The sequence below is a fragment of the Lissotriton helveticus genome, chromosome 4_1 (genome assembly GCF_964261635.1).
Source record: "Lissotriton helveticus chromosome 4_1, aLisHel1.1, whole genome shotgun sequence".
NCBI classification, from domain to species: domain Eukaryota; kingdom Metazoa; phylum Chordata; class Amphibia; order Caudata; family Salamandridae; genus Lissotriton; species Lissotriton helveticus.
Genome location: NC_136063.1, coordinates 1566570418 through 1566588891, shown reverse-complemented (window position 1 = coordinate 1566588891; position 18474 = coordinate 1566570418). Strand labels below are relative to the sequence as shown.

The 18474-nt window shown below is 49.3% G+C and overlaps 1 protein-coding gene across 2 annotated transcripts in view; it reads left to right on the top strand.

Moving 5' to 3' along the window:
* HUS1 (HUS1 checkpoint clamp component) overlaps positions 1–18474 on the top strand; it is a 355983-nt gene that overhangs the window by 34724 nt on the left and 302785 nt on the right. For both annotated transcript variants that reach the window (XM_078685850.1, XM_078685851.1), the window contains exon 2: positions 2510–2637. In XM_078685850.1, coding sequence (XP_078541976.1) covers positions 2510–2637 — 128 coding nt within the window. The remainder of the gene's footprint in view (positions 1–2509; positions 2638–18474) is intronic.

Sequence of the window (18474 nt, the reverse complement as noted above, 5' to 3'; positions counted from 1 at the left end):
CTAATTTGCTTGTCCCATTTGCACCTATATCGACCACCCATCTTCTTCCCCCAGGTAGTTCTCTGTCTGAGGGAGGATGCCTTCTCAGCCCCCATTTCCTCATTCTTTGGCCGGCTGCCATTCCCCACTTGCACTGGAGACATCCCTGAATTTACAAGCTGGACAACATTTGCAATCCCTTTTTTCAAATTTCCAGCATATCACAGAGGCCCCTCCCGGGGATTTACTCTCAATATACGGTTTAAATTTTCCCCCAGGCGTGGATTTGTCCTGCTTTGCGTTTCCAGCTGGGTACCAAAAGAGCTGTCTGGTCTGGTTTACGCTTTTCCTGCCTTTTACCATTTCGTGGGTGTATCCCGCCAAATCCTGATGACCCCATTCAATGCTAAGCCACTCTGTATTTGAGCCTGAATCCCTGGTTGTACCTCAACCATGCAACACCCTGCACATCTTCTGTGCGTCATGTATCTTATGCTCGTACAGCGGTACTCTGCGGGAGCTTCTCTAATATTATGCGTGCCATTATCCAGAAAGCCTTTAGCCAGTTTTCTCTGGTACTTTCTTTTCTAACTTTGTGCCTTTCTTTCTTATCCTCATCTTTCTTGTCATGGTTTAGCAGGCCCAATCCTGCTTGATGGATTTCCATCAGAGATAAGTTAATCATTTTTTTGCCAAATTGTCTCTTTAATTGAAAGTGGAAAAATGCTAGCTAAACCATTTGATCTGCCATCATGGTAATCACTCGAGGATGCCCTGAAGTAAGCACTAGGATGCAGGGTTGGTGTTGTCCCTGTGCCCATGTAACAGCAGGACCTATTGTGCCCTGCTGTTCCGTTCCCATGGACCCATGCGCACCCATTACTTGCATTTGTAGCACTGTTTCTACTTACCAACCTACCCCATAAATTTATGTGGCCCCACTTAGGCTTTCGCTGGCTCCTTGCACACCCATCTGCCAACCTTTTTGTGACCCTGGCAGACCCAAGCTTTGGTGCGGGTTCTGTGTTGTGTCTGAAGCCCCTGGTTTGCCATGCCTATTAACCACCCCTGACTTAGCAGCTAAAGTGGCCAATCGTCAGAACTGCGCTATATGTGCTGTCCTCCAGTTGGATGTGCTGCTAGTTGCCATTTTTAGCAACTGCCATCCCCTTCTGCTGTCACTCTATGTCCGCCATTACCAATCCCCATGTGACCATATCCTATTGATGGTAGTTTTGGCTGATGAGTGGTGGCTGCCACTTGCATGCCTGCTTGCATCTAAGGCCCAATGTTATCGGGTGTCTGGAGTGAAACTGCCAAGCTATTTGACCCTGCCAAAAGTACTGTCTGTGCTCCAATGCTGCCTGGACGTGTTAGTTGTAAATCATCACCTCTTGTTTACCCTATTTACTCATGTATCCGTCCCCATATAGCCTGTGGTACTGTTTATTGTAGTTTTGCTAGCAGCAGGGGTAACACAAAATTTACTGCAAAGTCTCGCTGCCCTGCTTTCATGCTGTAACAGTTTATTACACCAGCTGCATGCCAAAGTGATTAATTACCGTTGCGGGCTCCCTCCTAGTACCCCTCTTGCTTCTGGATGTACAGGCCACCCAGTTTTGCCCTATGTGGACAAGCCATGCACTTGCTTACCATTTGCTGGCATCGGTTGCATGCTGATTGTGGTACTGCTCGCAGATGCCGCCCTATTGGCTTCAGACACTTGGTACACTCCTTTTGAGCTATCAGCCTTCCTTTCTTGAGTTCGTCATGCTAGGTGCATGTTTTCTTTTTCTGCTGTTCCTCCTTAAGTGCTGCTGGGTCCGCTGCTTGGTGGTTTGATGTTGGCTGTTGCTGCTACATCAGGCCGAGGGCCCAGGGTGTGTTATTTCCCAGCACCTGGTTTAGGAACCACTCTTGACAATGAGTACCAGTGACTGCTCTGGCCAGTCCGATGACCTGATGAATGGCATCCGAACGCCGGCCGCTAAACCAGTCTGCTTCTCTGCTCTATCAATCCTCTGTTCAGGTTCCTTCTTCCTGGCTCACCTCAGCTGGCCATTGACGACTCCCACTTGGAATGCTGCACTCCATACTGCCCATAATGGGTACTGCAAGGGGGAGGTTCTTGTGCGGGTTGAGGAGGGGTGGAGGGTGGACCTGGCTGACAGTGCTCCAACTGAGATATTAGTATACATATGCTCAGTGTGTTCTTCCACCTAGTATTCCGCCTCGATGTATGTGACTACGTGTACATTTGTTGAGGCTTCTGTAGATCGAAACCATGAATATTGAATTAGTCTAACTTTGAGATTTTTCCTGGTCACTATCATCTTAATAACAGTCACTGTTGAATGACTTGGTTCTTACTTATTACCTGTATCATACTTCACTGCATGTCATTTTGTCTGGCTATTTTGCAAACTGTGTTTTCTGTAAAAAAAAATAATAATAATACCTACCTTTCTAAAGATTACTTTATTCATTTATAATTCTTTCACTAAACCTTATTTTTCTTTTTGTCATACAGGTGTTGTAAACACAATTGCAAAACTGACAAAGTCTTGCACATTACGCCTTACGATTAGCAAATTGTACTTCATACTCACTGATAAAGTAGCCAATGGAGGAGTTAGTATGTGGTGCGAGTTATCCCAAGTAGGTGACTATCATGTTTTTTTACAATTCATATATATATGTGAACCTTTATAGCCTGAACGGTGACATGCTGAATTATTTTCTAGCAAAAGTAAAAATCAATTTAAAAAAAATGAAAGGTGTAATTTCCTTGCCTCCACATTCTTGGAGTCACTCTCCTGCTGCAGGTATTTAGGTAATTAGCCTTCTAATAATTTTTTTGAAATTAGAGAACATGTTGATCCTTTGCTGCAATTGATTTTGCGCAAAATGGTTTATATGTAAATGTAATATGTGTTATTATAAATAATATACACTCGTTCTAACGGGTGTATTTAACCTCGGATTCGTCACTTTGTGAATACTACGCAGGTATCAGACTGGATCTGGAAACTTAAAGGCAGGGCTCCTGCACATTGGTAGGCGGCACCGTGAGGCTCCAGTCGATGTTGATCCACTCCAGGAGCTTGGAGCGGAACCTCATTTACGAGCCACCCATGTGTACTGTTCCTTTCTTTCTGAGCCTTCAGATGCCGACCCAGAGCTGTACTTCTATCTTTTCAAGACCCTTTTTTGCTAACAAATTCCAATGTTCAGTGAAAGAGGTCACCTCCTAATGCAACAGTGTTCAAGCGGTGTATGGACTGTCTCAAACAGATTTCCGTGACAGGCCCTCCCTCACGAAGTATGCCTATGGTGCCTGGGGTCATAGCATAATTTCAGGATGTAGGAAATAGTTTTTTTGTTGTTGTTTTTGTTTCTTTGAAAGATCTTTTTATTTGCAAGAAGAGCAAACAAAGACATCAGCAAAAGTAAAGGGAGAGTAATAAAATAGCTCCACGACATTATCATACAAGTCATAATTCCCCTTGGCCCACCAAGTCACCCCATTCTCCGATATATCACAGGGCATCAGGAGAGTTCCGTTATCCTCAAAACACTGTATCAAAATCCGTACTTTCAATAAGGAGACGGAGCCCACTCAGATTGTCATTCCATTTCCCCCAAATATTTGCCCACTTCTTTGGACATCCTCTCCCTTCATAGACTGCCCCCTCTGCGAGGATTCACCAGTCCATGTCCTTTTCCCAATCAATGAATTGTGGTGCCATGTCCGCCCTCCACAGCCATTCAATGTTGCATTTAGCCACCATAAATCCCAAGGTCATCCATATCTGATCCATTCGGGAAAGGTCAGTGTCCTCTCAAATATTAAATAAGCATCACTTTGCAGTAGCCCCCATGGCATTCATGCATTGAGTCACAGATTCCTGTCTGGCCACAGTTTCTATGACACAATGCTGACGATAATCTTCCCATCTTTGTCATATTGGTGCATGCATATTAACATTTATGTAAGAATTTTAGTTAGACCAGACGGAACCTAGATCGCATAGCCACAGGGGTGGGGTTTGGGGACCAAGGCCTCTGGTAGTGCTCCCACAGCCTTGTCAGGTTCGCTATCTAAAACTTTATAAATATATAAAATAAATCAGGGGAATTATTAATCAATTTACGGTAAGTGAGGGAAATTGCTGGTCTGGGCATATAATAGGTCAATATTCTTTCTTGAAATTGGGTTTTTGATGGGGGGGGGGGTGAAGATCCTTTTCAAACAACAACTACAATCCCTATGGTGCTGAACAACAAAAGTCACTGATTTTTTTTATTTTTTTTTAAATTTATTTTTATTGTTGCATCAGTAGGAATCGACAATGATATAATCAGCAGCCGGCAGGGCGTCAACATTCCGCCTCCGTCCGGTGTTTACGCAACTTTTTGGTTCCACAAGTAGTAGTTCGCCAAATATATCTACAGCATGAACATAAGAACTAGATGTCAAAAAGCAGCTTACACCCCCCTTTCCCCCCCCACTCCCCAGGACCCACCGCAGTTCCTACCGATCAAGGATTACCATTATCTAACTCACAACTGCATGGTTAGTCGATCTTCACATTGCCCACGTTGTAGCTTCTGGCAAATCAATTGTATCTCGGACCCTTGTGCTCTTCAGTTTTCTCCCTCATTGGCCCCCCTCCAATCCATGATATTGCCTCCATTTAGCCCACACTCTCCGAAACTTTTTGGGGCACCCCCTAGCTTTATAGGTTACTCTTTCTGCGGCCATATAGAGGTCCAGGCCCCTTCTCCACTCCTCAATATCGGGTATTTCCGCCGCACCCCAATACTTTGCAATGTCCCTTTTTGCCACCACCAATGCGAGCACCAAGAAAATAAGCATGGGGCGTGGCAGGTCCACCTCGGTTGTCATGCCCAATAACGCTAATTTGGGGTCGCGTGTCAAGTTCACTCCCAGGACCTCCTCCAGTTCCGTGAATATGTGCTCCCAGTGTGTTTGTATAATGTGCATGCCCACATCGTGTGAAAGAAATCTCCTCGTTGGTGGTGGCACCTAAGGCATGTCGGGTCTGTTATTCTCCCCATTTTAAAGAGGCGTACCCTGTCAAAATAGGTTCTGTGTAGTACATTCAGTTGAATGAGGCGTAGCCTTGATTTTATCGCCACCTCACGAGGATGCATTAAGATAATCTCCCAGTCCAGGTCCTCCATTTCACCCACGTCAGCCTCCCATACTCTCCTGAGCCCTGCCAAGTCGCCTAACATGTGGTTTGTCAGGGTTTTATACGTGAGGGATACCACCCTTTCCACGACCCGCTCTTGAAGTAGCCTGCCCTCCAACGGTGCATATTCCGGAATATCTGTGAGCGTGATGTTTTGTGCCCTCCATGCATGTTTCAATTGTGCGTATTTGTAGAACTGAGTGTTGTGCTACCCAAACTCGTTTCTAAGCACCTGAAAAGGCTTCAGCTCACCCCTTGCAATCACGTCCCCAATTGTGGAGATTCCTATATCATCCCATCTCCGAAAGCCGCGTAGCTTACTGAGTTCTCTCAACCATTGGCAGTGCCACAGCGGCGTCTGTCGGGTAGGCTTCTTGTCCCATCCCAAGCGTCTAGTAGCCCTGTTCCAAGCGTTCAGGGTGATCACCGTGGCCGGCAGGAGCAATGTCCGCACCGTCCCCCCGTATAGATAGTACAATAGATTTCTGGGTGACATTTTAAATCTTTCCAGCGCATAGGTCGGGTGGTCCGCCGATGCGTGTAGCCAATCATTAATTGGGGCGAGGTGTTCCGCCCAGTAGTATGCCTCAAGGTTGGGAAGTGAAATCCCTCCGTTGTACTGATGGCGCTGTAGAGTCGACAGGGCCACTCGCGGCCGTTTCCCCAGCCACAGGAACGCCCGGAGGTCTGCATGGATTTTGGTTATAGTTTTGGCTGGTAGCTGGTAGTACTCGTTTTGGAGCGCATACAGAAACTTCGGCAGGATAATCATTTTGTATATCGCCGCCCGGCCCAATAAGGTGATCGGTAATTGTCGCCACCCAGTCATCTCTGTTGTTGCCCTATCCATGATTCGTTTTATATTCTTACTAAAGGAAAGGTCCCTATCTAGGGTGATGTAGATACCCAGGTACTGGAATCTCTATGTGGTATGTACTAGTTGCTCCGGGAGGCACTCTCCCCGCTCCAGACCCTGTGGGTCATAGAGGACGGATTTGTGCCAGTTAATGGTATGGCCTGCCCTAGCACCAAAGCCGTCCAATTCCCTGAATAACTCCGGAATTGTAGTTTCAGGCTCAGTGATGTACAATAGCACATCGTCTGCGTACAGGGATATTTTTTCCTGTGTGGAGTTGGAGTCTCCCCATGAAAATCCCCGGATCACCGGATTCTGTCTGATCTTTACTGCTAGAATTTCTATGGTAAGCGTAAACAAAAGAGGGGATAGCGGGCACCCCTGGCGTGTACCTCTGCCGATCTGGAATTCGCGGGATAGCCTCCCGTTGACCCGAATCCGCGCCCTCGGGGCTGTGTACAGGAGTCGCACCCATTTTTGGAACTTGGGGCCGAACCCCAATCTCTGTAGCGCCGCCATTAGAAACGGCCAGTGTACCGCGTCGAATGCCTTCTCCGCGTCGAGGGAGAGGAACCAATGGGGCTCACTCCTCCCTTTAACTTCCTGCAACCAATTATGTGTGCGGCGGAGGTTCAACTTGGTCGCCCTATCCGGCAAGAACCCCGACTGATCCATATGTATGAGGTCTGTTATGACTGACCGCAGACGCTTCGCTAGAATAGTGGCCAAGATCTTTACCTCCATATTAAGGAGAGATATGGGGCGGTACGAGGCACACTCCCCCCTCGGCTTGCCTTCTTTATAAATCGGGACTATCGTGGCCAAGGTGAGGTCCGGCGGTAGGCGTCCCTCCTGGAATGCCTCCAAGAAGAGGGTCTTTAAATGGCGTGTCAATAGATCCGCCGCTCTCTTGAAAAATTCCGCCGGAAAGCCATTCGGCCCGGACGTTTTCCCCGGCTTCAGTGAGGCTACGGCGTCGGCTATGTCTTCCAGAGTAACCTCAGCCTCCAAAGCCGCACTGGCCTCGGGGGACAGTACCGGCAGCTCCGTGTCACCTATATAGTGTTGTGCCTCTTCACCCGTGCCCAGATCCCTGGCCTCATAGAAACGTTCGAAGTAAGACGCAAATACCTCTGCTATGGCCTCATCTGTGCGCATCTGCCTACCATCTACCGCTGTGATCTGTTCTACCCACCTTGCCGCCCTTTCTTTTCTGCCAAGCCATGCAAGGAGTTTGCCGGACTTGTCCCCCACATCGTATAACCGGTGGAGGGTTGCCAATGACTGAGTTCGTGCCTCATCGGAGACCACCTCCCTGTAGTGTCTTTGTGTATCAAGCAATTGTCTGAGTGTCCCTGTTTCCTTCCTCTGTTGGTATTCCGCCTCGAGGGCCAAGATAGACGTTTCCAGGTTAGACACCTCGGCTTGTTGTGCCCGTCGTGCCTCCCCCAGTCTGCTCTGTATTCGATCCCTCAGTACCGGCTTCAGTGCCTCCCAGAAGGTGACCCCTGAGTCGACCGTTCCCTCATTTTCTGCCACGTATACCCTAATGTCAGCTCTGATGCCACGTAGTATGTCCGGTGTTTGGATGTCCCATGCCGCTAGGCGCCATTCAGCCCTCCCCCCTCTCCTCTCCCGTCCCAACTGTACATATAGTGGAGAGTGGTCCGAGATTCCCCTCGCTTTATATTCTGCCAAGTCACTCGAGGTTAGGTCCTGTCTGGATGTGAAGATGTAGTCTGTTCTTGAAAAGATCCTGTGCGCCCCTGAGTAGAACGAGTAAGCCGCTTGCGTAGGATGGAGCCACCTCCAGACATCAGTCAGTCCTAAGACGTTCATTTGTCGTGCTAGTGCCGAACAAGTCCCCCCTGTGCGTGCAGTCCCTGTACGATCCTGCGCTTCACACATGACAGCATTAAAGTCACCACCTACTATCTGTATGGAATCCGCTGTATCAATGAGGATGGGGGTGATGGCTTTGAGGGTACGGGCCTGGAGTTTCGGCGGCGCATATACCGAAATGATAGTGTACCTACGTCTCTTCCATGTCCCCTGCACCCCCACATATGTCCCTTGTGGATCCAGCCATGTGCGGGTGACACTGAATGGGGCCATATTTTTAATGAGAATCGCCACCCCCCTGGCGTCTGATGTGTAATCTGCATGCGCCAGTGCCACGTGACGTCCCCTCGCTATAAACGCACACTTATTACCCCTGAGCTGAGTCTCCTGTAGTAGGACGATATCTGGTGCCACTCTCTTGATGTAGGCATTCACCAGCCCCCTCTTGATCTTTGACCCTACGCCATTGACATTCCACGTCAAGACGGTGACTCCCTGATCACCCAAGTGTGAGGTATTTAATGTACTTGCCATCGTGTAATGCGACTTTCTGGATTGGTATGTCCCTGTGTTAGAAGAGTGGTGTGGTGCATCAAGGTGTGCTGCTGCTGCCCGCTAACTAACCCTCCCCTCCCCCCCCTGTCCCTCTCTGGCCCCAACTCGAGAGATACCATAAACTGTCTCCCCCATCCCACCTCCCTCCCCTTCCAGTCGCGTCCCAACTTGGGACCAAACTATCCACAGGAGAAGGCCTGTCGCCCTCCCACACATCCCTCCCATCACAAACCAATAACCAGTACTAGAAACTCAAGAAACAATGAAGGGCGTGCCAACTTGCGTGTTCCCTGTTGTCGAGCTGCACTCTCCCTGATCCCCGGACACCATTGGTCATGAGTGTGTGTCCTGTGTGTCCATAGTAGGCCCCTGCCCCGAGGAGTCCTGTTCCAAATGCTGGATTTCTTTGACCAGCAGGTGTACCGAATCACCCACCGTATCTTCCTCCTCTCCTCCGGATGCGCGGCCCTCTGAGTCCTCTCCTTCATCTCCTTCCGAACGGATTCCATTCCGCAGGCAACTGAACCTAGAGCCCGCCACAGAGTCATTTCCCGGGAATGTCGATCTGCCTCCTCTCCTGTCTTCCGTGCCACGGGTTCGGTATGGGGTCGCCGGGGTCTGTTTCTTTATCCTCCGTGTTTTCCGCCTCTGTGGTTTCGGCAACTCCCAGCGCGGCCTTTCCCGCAGTGATCTATCCAGCTCCTCCCGACCATCCGCCTCTCTACTATTTAGGATAGGGCGCTCCTCAAGCCATTGCCATGCGTCCTCTGGGTGTGCGAAGAAGATGGACTTGTCCTTGTAGAGCACCTTGAGTTTGGCGGGGAAGAGGAGCATGTACGTTATGTTTAAGGACCTCAGTTTTGCCTTCACTGAGTCGAATGAGCGGCGCTGTTTCGAGACTTCCTGGCTGTAATCCGGGAAAATCATTATAGTGGTATTCTCCAAACGGATCTCCCCCAGTTTCCTGGCTTCTCGTAAGATCTAATCCCTGTCCGCATAGTTCAAGAAGCGTGCTATAACTGGTCTCGGTCTTGCCCCCTCAGGCGGTTTGGCCAGAAGTGCCCTGTGGGCCCTCTCAATGATGAAGCACGAGGAGAACTGTGCAGTTGGGAAGGTAGTTTTCAACCAGGCGTGGAGGAAGGAGGACATGTTCTTTCCCTCGATTCCTTCCCTAAAGCCCACAAAGCGAAGGTTGTTGCGTCTCGCTCTATTTTCCGCATCGTCCACCTTCCACAGCAGCTGACGGTGTGAGGCCTGCAGCTCCGCCATGTCTTTCTTCAGCGCAGAGATCGATGTATCATTGTCGGTTATTCTAGTTTCCGTCGCCGCCACCCTATCCATCAGGTTCCGAAAATCTTGCCTCAGCAACGTCACCTCGGATCCTACCTCCCCAATTTTCACCTCCAGGGCCGCCCGAGATGCCTGTATGTCACTCCTGGATGCCTGAATGGCCTCCATCAACATTGCCGTGTCGGTCCGCGTTCCAGGCGGCATGGACTGCTGCTCCGCAACATGCCTTGGCGCCGCAAAGTTATCCATGGGGCCCTGCTTCGTGGATTTAGGAACCGGGTCTCTTTTCCCCATGGCAGCCCGTCCCTCGGGCAGGGGCTCCCGCTGCAGGCCGCAGGTCACCGTCCCTTGTGGTGACGAAGTAGTGTGCAGGTCTGATCAGGAGGCGGTGGCTGTCTGTCGCGCTGCACCGTAGGCTGCAGGGTTCCCTGGCACTGCCCGTCCGCGGCGCCTCGGCCAAGTGGCTCCTCTTTATCCCCCCGTCCCGGCCCTGAGTCTCTCCACCTACTACAACGGGCAGGGGGGGGGCGGTGTTATGCACTGTAGGGGCCGCAATATTCTGCCACCGCACGCCTAGAATGTTCGAATCAGTCTGTGCCCCAGGTGGGTATAAATTTACTCTCTATTGCGTGCCAGTTCTTCGGCGCTATGAGCACGTCTCGCCTCGGCGCGCGGGGGGGGGGCGGGCGTCGCAAACGGGCAGACAGAGAGCCCTCACCGCCAGGCCGCCTTCGCTGTTGTCCGCTCCCCCGGGCGTCCCCGGACCTCCGCCGCCATGTTGGTGGAGTCTACTGCGTTCGCCGAGCGTGTCCCGGATTCTCGCAGTTCGCGGTCACGGCCACTCACCGCCTCTTCACTCGGCCGCACCGCTGCTCCTCCTTTCTCCACTTCTGTCGTCCCCGGGCCCCACTTCAGGGCGGGGAGGGTATCAGAGGGCCGCAGCACGTCACCGCCAGCCACCGGTACCGCCGGCCGCCATCTTGGTAAAGGCGGCCGGGCGTTGGCGGGTCCCCAGTCTCTCCTCCGTGAACCTGGCAGAGTCTGTACGGTACCTCCTGTCCTGCTTTCGGGTTGCGGTGTCTCCGGTGGCTGGCGCCTTCCCTGCAGGGCTACGGACGGACTCCTAGGTTCGCCGGGGTCCGTCGGGTGTGGCGGCCGCCATCTTGGCTGCTTAAGGATTCACCGGGTCTGATTTAGATCACTTTTTTCTGCCGACCCCGGCTCGGTATCGCCGCTGCGGCACTCTCCCCAGTTGCTAGGGTGCTTTGTCTTCCGGTGGGTGCCGTTTGTGGATCGTGGGGAAAGTCATATGTCGGATTCAGTCGCAGCTCGGCAGGCGCTCCGGCAAGGCACGTCTAGCCGGCCATGCTGCTGGCCACGCCCCCCTCAAAAGTCACTGAATTGACCTGTTCTTCACCCTCTGTTAGCCTGGTAGCTTTGCCAAAAATGGTCCGGCAGAACCTAGAGGTAATGTGTAAAGTATTTTTGAAGAACTCGACCAGTAATAAATTAAAAACACAACACAAAATAAAAATCCTACACCAATTTAGAAAAATAGAGAGCATTTTAATAAATAAAAAGACATCAAATCAAATTCAATCCAATCAATAGAACTGGAATTATGATTTTTGTTTTTTGTGTGATAACTGTGACTAAAAGATCAAAGCGCCAACCGCGAATATCTAGTTGGGTGACGCTGGGACAAAGTCAAATGTTCTTGTCGACCACAATGGAGCACTGTTCGGATATATGAAGTGGGTTGGGCCCGGTCTCAGCTTAGCTTTGGACTTAAAAGAACTGCTGAAGAAAAATGTCTGAGAAGGTAAAATTCAGCAGGGGCAAGGCAGCTGGTGGTATCCAAGAAGGAGGCGCCATAGTTGGGGAGCACCTGGACTAAGCTGCAGCAAATATTTGTATTTTCGGACTTAGTCACTTTTTTGGAAGTAAGAATCTCCAGCAGAACATAGCTGCAGGATGTAGCTAATGAGTGCTCCACAAGGCCGAATACCTTTCTATGAGGTGCTGTTGAACAGGCTTTGCTGCTGCAAAGAACTTTCACAGAGCTACCATAAAGTCAGGCCGGCCGGCAATGGATTTAGGGCGGATCGGCGAGCAGGTAAGTCCTGTCTTCTGTTGGTTGTCAGGCCACTTTTTAGTGTGCCATGGTTTGTTTTTTGGCTTTCTGGGAAGCTTTAGCACCACTTCCAAGGGTCCACGACTTTGTGGGTGTCCCTTGGAGTGCAGGATTCGCTTCAGGCTAGGTCCAGGTGCAGGTTTCAAGGCTGTTGCAGCTTGTTGTGTCCCTGTATCTCGCACAGGAGGTCCGACAACTAGCCCTTGAAGTCACTCTGGTAGCCCTGGGATCAAGCAGCAAGGCAAGCCTCAAGCAGCAGAGCAGTCTTTCTGGGGTCCTCAGCAGGTACAAGAGTGAACTGAAAAATTGGTCTGAGAGGCCAATATTCATACCTGGCTTTTGAAGTGGGAGAAATTTCTAGACTCTACCCCCATCCACCCCGCCCCCCTTTGTCTCACTGTCTGGGAAGAATTCACAAATGCCACTCTATTCAGAGTCATGTGACCTAGGACACAGGATTCAGGCATCAAATGGTTAGGATATGAAAATGGCAACTTTCTTAAAGTGTAATTTTCAGAATTGTAAGTACAAATCTAATTTTACCATTAAAGAGAATTTTAAATTGCAATTCTGTAGAGACCAAACATGACATTTCTACCTGCTCTGAATTCTAAATTAGCACTTCTTAAATGTGAATAGGTAATCCAATGTTATCCCATGAGAAAACTAGGCCTTATAGTAGTGAGAAAGTTATTTGGGAGTTTTTCACTACCAGGACATGTAAAACTTAAAAGTACATGTCCGACTTAAAAAAAAAAAATCTTTAACGATTAGCAAACAAAAGACACCAGGTGACAGTGAACAGTTACATAATTGTCAGATATATAAATCCATACATCAAACAATACATACAGGATGGTGATCAAGGGATCACAGGGACTCTTGTGCCTCCTCCTCTTCCAAATTGGTCGGGGGCGTACAAATGTCTCCACGGTGGTGGTTCCAGTCTGTCCAGATCTTACCCCACTTTTGGGGACAACCTCTAGTGGCGTAGACTGATCTCTCCCTAAACATACACCAGCCCATGTCTTCCGACCATTTCCCGACTTGGGGTGGCTATCTCGCTCCCCACAGCTGAGCAATGTTGCGCTTGGCAACCATACATGCCAACGTTGCCCACTGCCGCCTATATGTACACAGACCCAAGGGTTCCCAAACATTTAAAATACATCTACGAGCCTCTGGCTGTATCTCCACCCCCAGGACCTCTCGCAGTTTATCATGGATCTCTACCCAATAAACCTGTACCTCCCTACAGTGCCCCAGATTATGCATGAATGTGCCTGGTTCTCCACATCCCCTGCGACACTCCCCACTCTCTGATCTACCCATCAAGACCAGACGGGGCCCGTGACATACGATCGGTGAAGAATCTTTAGTTGCACTAATCTGAGCCTCATCTGTATTGCCACCACACGTGGGGAGGAGACCGCCTCCCGCCAATCCTCGTCGTCCAACTCAATTCCATCTGCACTCCACTGAGTCCTAAGTAGCAGCAGCGGGTCTTCCGTATTGTTAATGAGTTTTTTATATATAAGGGAGATGGTCTTCTCCGGGAGAAGGCCGTCTAACACTCGGTCTTCAAGGGGAGAAGCATCAGGAAGTGGCGTGTCAATGGGGATATGTGTGAGTAATGCGTGTCTGACCTGGAGATAACGGAAGTATTCCCTATCATGAAGGTGATATTGCTGCTTAAGGAAATCAAACGTGAGAATTGTATCTTTCCCGCAGACATCTTTAATCTGTGTAATCTCAATAATTTCCCACTTGTCGAACCCCTTAGATTTCCAAAGGCTTCCTAATCGCTCCGAGCTCAATAGTGGGGTGGCGAGTGTTAATCTCCCCTCCCACTTAAGGTGTTTATTTGCCGCATACCACACATGCACAGCGTGTGCCATAGGATCCGCAAGGGGAAACCGTCCCAATCTAGCGTACAGTGCTCTGGTAACGTCGCCTCCGGGCGCTTGCCAAAGGTCCATTGCACAGCCAGGGTCCACTGGGGCCCCATATATAACGTGATTTACTGCTGCCAACTGCATGTCTGACTTTTTAAATACACTGCACCATGACCTATGGGCTGTTTAGGGCTTACCTTGGTGGTCACATGTACGTATTAAAATATGAGGCTTAGTCCAGGGAAAAGGTTTATTTTGCCAGGTAGAATTGGCAGTTTAAAACTGCACACAGGCTGCAATGGCATGCCTGAAACCCTTTTTAAAGAGCTACTTAAGTGTTACGGATCCAGTAGTAGCATTTCATTTACAGGTTATGGGTACATGTTGTGCCACTTTACTAGGGACTTGTTACTAAATTGTATGTGCCAATCAGCTGTAGGCCAATTTATCATGTTTTAAGGAGTGAGTGCAAGTTCTGTAGTACTGGTTAGCAGTGGTAAAGTGCACGGAGTCTTAAGGCGAACAACAACACAATTCAGACATTAGATGGGGTGAAGGCAAAAAACAAGTTTGAGGATGGCCAAGCCGAGAGTGCCAGGTCAAACAACGACCTGTGAATGCTCCCAAGATTAATCAAAGTCCATATAGGACTGTGAGATTAAGTTGTATGTCACCAAACATTGTAAGACTCAACACCATGACTGGTGGAATGCGAAAGCAAGGTTCCATTCCCACTCCTAAATTCATTCCTATGGCAGATCATTGTCCTGCTCGAATTCTTCAGGAAGTCCAAGAAGAAGCATAACAATTCGAAGCAGTAATAGACACCTTCCAGCCACTCACAGTCTCCAAAGAGGGCACAGGAGCGTCATTGTGCCACCAGGTTTTGCTGTTCATATCCATCTGAGCTGATCACACATCTCGTCACGATGAGCCCCAAATTCCCAGGTCTGTTGGTGAAATTGCAGCAAGTAAGGCCCTTTAGTGATGCCATGCTGAACATTTTGAGCACAATACCAGTTCCTGTTGGTGTTCCTCCGGGCCCCAAGAACCCACAGTGGGCTCCAGTCGTATGATGAGGACAATGGTATGACGAACTATAAAATTCCAGTGACCTGGGTATTTCTCTATATACTTTCTTGGTTTCTACTCCTGGCCTGCCACCTTAGAAAGCATCTCATTTGCTGTTGTGTTGCAGAGAGTGGCAGAAGTGCTAAGCCTACTAGTCCCTGCTATGGATGTCAAGACTGATGTTCTAACAGAGGCACTCCTGGCTGATCAAGTGCCTACAGAAACTCTAATACTATTTAATAAGGCCCTCAGGAATACCCTCCTAGGCAATACCATATTCTGGACCAACAGTTAGTAAGCAGGCCCTTCTATGCCAATCAGACCCCCCAGGATATAGCGGCATGGAGTAGCAAATTTAGCGGCACAAAAATGGAAATTTAGCGGCACAAATGTGGAAATTTAGCGGCAATTTTGCGGCATTTTATTTGGCCATTTTTCCTATAACAAACACAGATATCTTCGTTTTTTTTGTTATTTAACAACATGAAGCTATGTATGTATACTAATGTAAGCATTCCTCCATAGAAACACTCTTGATTATAGTTAGGGACAGCGAAAATGACATCACATGCTCCTTGACCTTGATGCCATCTCAGAAAGGGGCACTGAATGACCTTAGTGATAGGCCACAATTGATTTTTTGAAACCTCGAGGCTGCAGCGTCTTAATAAACAGTGTCTATAACAAATACAGATAACCAGCTACCGAATCGAACTAAAGCCAAAGGTATGCGGACTTTTAAATCACCAACAGCCAGGCTGATAAAATCACAGTAGTTGCACGCAGCAACATAGGTGCATGGTAGAGTATTGTAATTGGAAATATAGCGCTTACTACCTCAACGAGGCGTCGAAGCGTCTAGGCAGCAATTATCACCTCTTGTAATGTCTAATTGGCGGCCTCGTCTTGCATGACAAGAATCCAGCACATTTGCATAGCAGGAAATGCACAGAGGTGCTTGCCACACTTCGGGCAGTGACCTCATGCCTATGGTGCAGCCAGAGGTATGTTTCTTATGATAGGCCAGCACCCTGGCTTCGTGCAGAGTTGTGCGTATGTGTTAATGTGAGCAGTTTAGGGAAAGTGTTAGCCTTTCGCATGACTGCACATAACACGGGGGGGGGGGAGGGGGCTGATTTACAGCCGCTTCTTGGGTCGGTCCGCGGTCCTCGGCTCCCGGTGGGCTCTCTGGTGAGCCATGCTGATTTAATGCCATGCTTCACAGTACCACCTGCTGGGTCCCATTTCAGCTGTCATTGAGAAGTCCAGGGCTTCATTAAAGTACGGGCAATTACCAGGGGGAGGCTTGCATCTCCGACGGAAAAGAAGCGTCTTTCAATTTAAGTCACTTCTTATAGATGCTCAGTTGTTTTTCTAAGTGAAACAGGATCACCTACGGTTTGCCTCCGCCTCCTGACCTCCTCCCCGCCTCGTCGTCTCGTGCAGTTGGGATTCTGGCAATGAAGTTTCGAGGAGTTTGGGGGCTGCCCCCAGGCTTGGATGAAGTACATTCATCCGCTTACGTGGTGCGATGTGATTTTCCTCTGGAATAACTCACGAAGGGTGAAGCGTATTGTGCTGAAGCGGGGATGTCTTTCCTGCTCTCGGACCGAGCCTCCATGCCTTGTGCAGTGGGGTGCACAGCCCTGGAGCTGGGCGTGCAGTGCTCGCCTTCCGGCGCAGATGTTTGCAGAATGTGGCTCTGTTTTGTTTGTATTTCGTATGTCTAGAGCTCATATATTTGAGATCTCCCCTATATGATGGGGAAGGAAAAGGAGGCTTGGTGAAAACATTTGACAAGGATCACACAATTTGCGCGGAATGGAAAGAAGGTGGTTAATGCGGAAGGTCAACGTATGCCCGAGTCAGCCGCGGCTTTTGTAAAAATGGCCGTGATTTCTACAAAAAGTGCCGATTTCGCGGGCACCTTTGTAAAAATCGCGGCATTTTTAGAAAAGTGCCGATTTCGCGGCAAATCGCGAAATCGCGATATCCTGGAGGGTCTGGCCAATGTCTAGCAACAGTCGACCTTAACTTTTTTTTTTTTAAATCTTTTTATTAACTGAAAACAAAAAAAACAATAGCAGGTGCCTTACATCACAGAACAAAAAAAACAATTACACAAACATATAGCGCAGAATAGACGGATGACCCCCAAGGCGAGAGCTGAGCCATAAATTATAACAAGCGTGCAGCCGTGTAATATACAAGAAATATTCGAATTCCGGTCCAACCTGTACAGATCACAAACCCCACCACCCAAAGGAACAGGATTGTCATGAAGCAAGGCAATTTCGAGTGGCAGGAAAGCGTTGCACAGCAGAGCAGTGGACCGAAACAACGACCGCAACCAGCACGCAGCAATAAGAAACGCAACACATTGTGAAGTTCAGTGCAAACAATACCGCCCCCAGGACCCGTCCACCCACAAAACAAGATTGCCCATCAGGAAGGCCCCCAATATCAGGATACGAATTGGATATCAAACATAAAAACAAAAACATATACAATACAAAAACCCCTTCACCCCACCCTGCACCCCTGCATATGAGTGAGGTGAAGGTATTTTTAAAGCGCACTAATGCCGAGGCGTCTTGGTGCTGTGCAGGGTAACTGAGTGTGTGCCGGCCAGTGTCCTATCGCGTAAAAAGCCAGGTCTTAACCCCTTCCTGAATCTCATGTGATTGGAGATTTGTCTTAGGTGCAAGGGCAGTGAATTCCAGAGCCTCGCGGCCAGGAGGGAGAAGCCCTTCCCACCCCAGCGTTGTCTATGGAACTTCGAGACCATCGCCAGCCCCTGAGAGGCAGACCTCAGGGGTCGGATTGGCATGTACCTCGTGAATAGGTGTTGCAGTTCTAATGCTCCCACCCCAGCTAAGGACTTGTGGACCAGGCAGAGTGCTTTAAAATCTATCCACCTCCGAACAGGGAGCCAGTGTAACTGCCTGATGACCTCTTCGCCTAACCCCAACTAGCAGTGTGCCTGTCCCCCCATCTAACTAAATACTAAAAGTAGAAAATGGAGGAGGGCGCCTTCGTATGGGCCCCCGGTCCCTCCCTCCCCCCGCCAGAACCAAGCATCCCCTAAGATGGAACCACAAATCTATAAGGAATCCCATACAGAACAAAACAGGGGAAGCTGTAAACACCGCCCAACCTCCCGTAAGCACAATGGTAGCAAATCCAACATCCATTGGGGCCACGATATCAAACCCAGTCAATCAGTCTCATCCTTGGCCCTTACGATCAGTCGTGCGAACCCCTTCCGGTCGAACCGCCGCCTCTGCAGGAAAGTCGAAGTGCGAAAAGAGTTCAGCAAAGTTCATCCTGAGATGAATCAAAAATGTTAAGTCATTGGGAACCCCATCAGCACTGAAGATCCCCCTCACCGACATTAACTCCCAACGTTGTTTCCTCCGCAATCGTAGTGAAACTGCCAGGGAGGGGAAAGACGCTGTTTCGATCCTAGAACAGTTCCCAACAGGAGTCTCCGGAAAGGGTGCACCGATTAGTCCTCCCACAGTCAGCAGCGATGTTAGGCTTAACGATCCGTTCGAAGCACCAAGCTCGCGGGTATCAATCAGCACACTGACCAGAGGCTTCGACACCTCTCGCTGCACGGGGCCCACATCT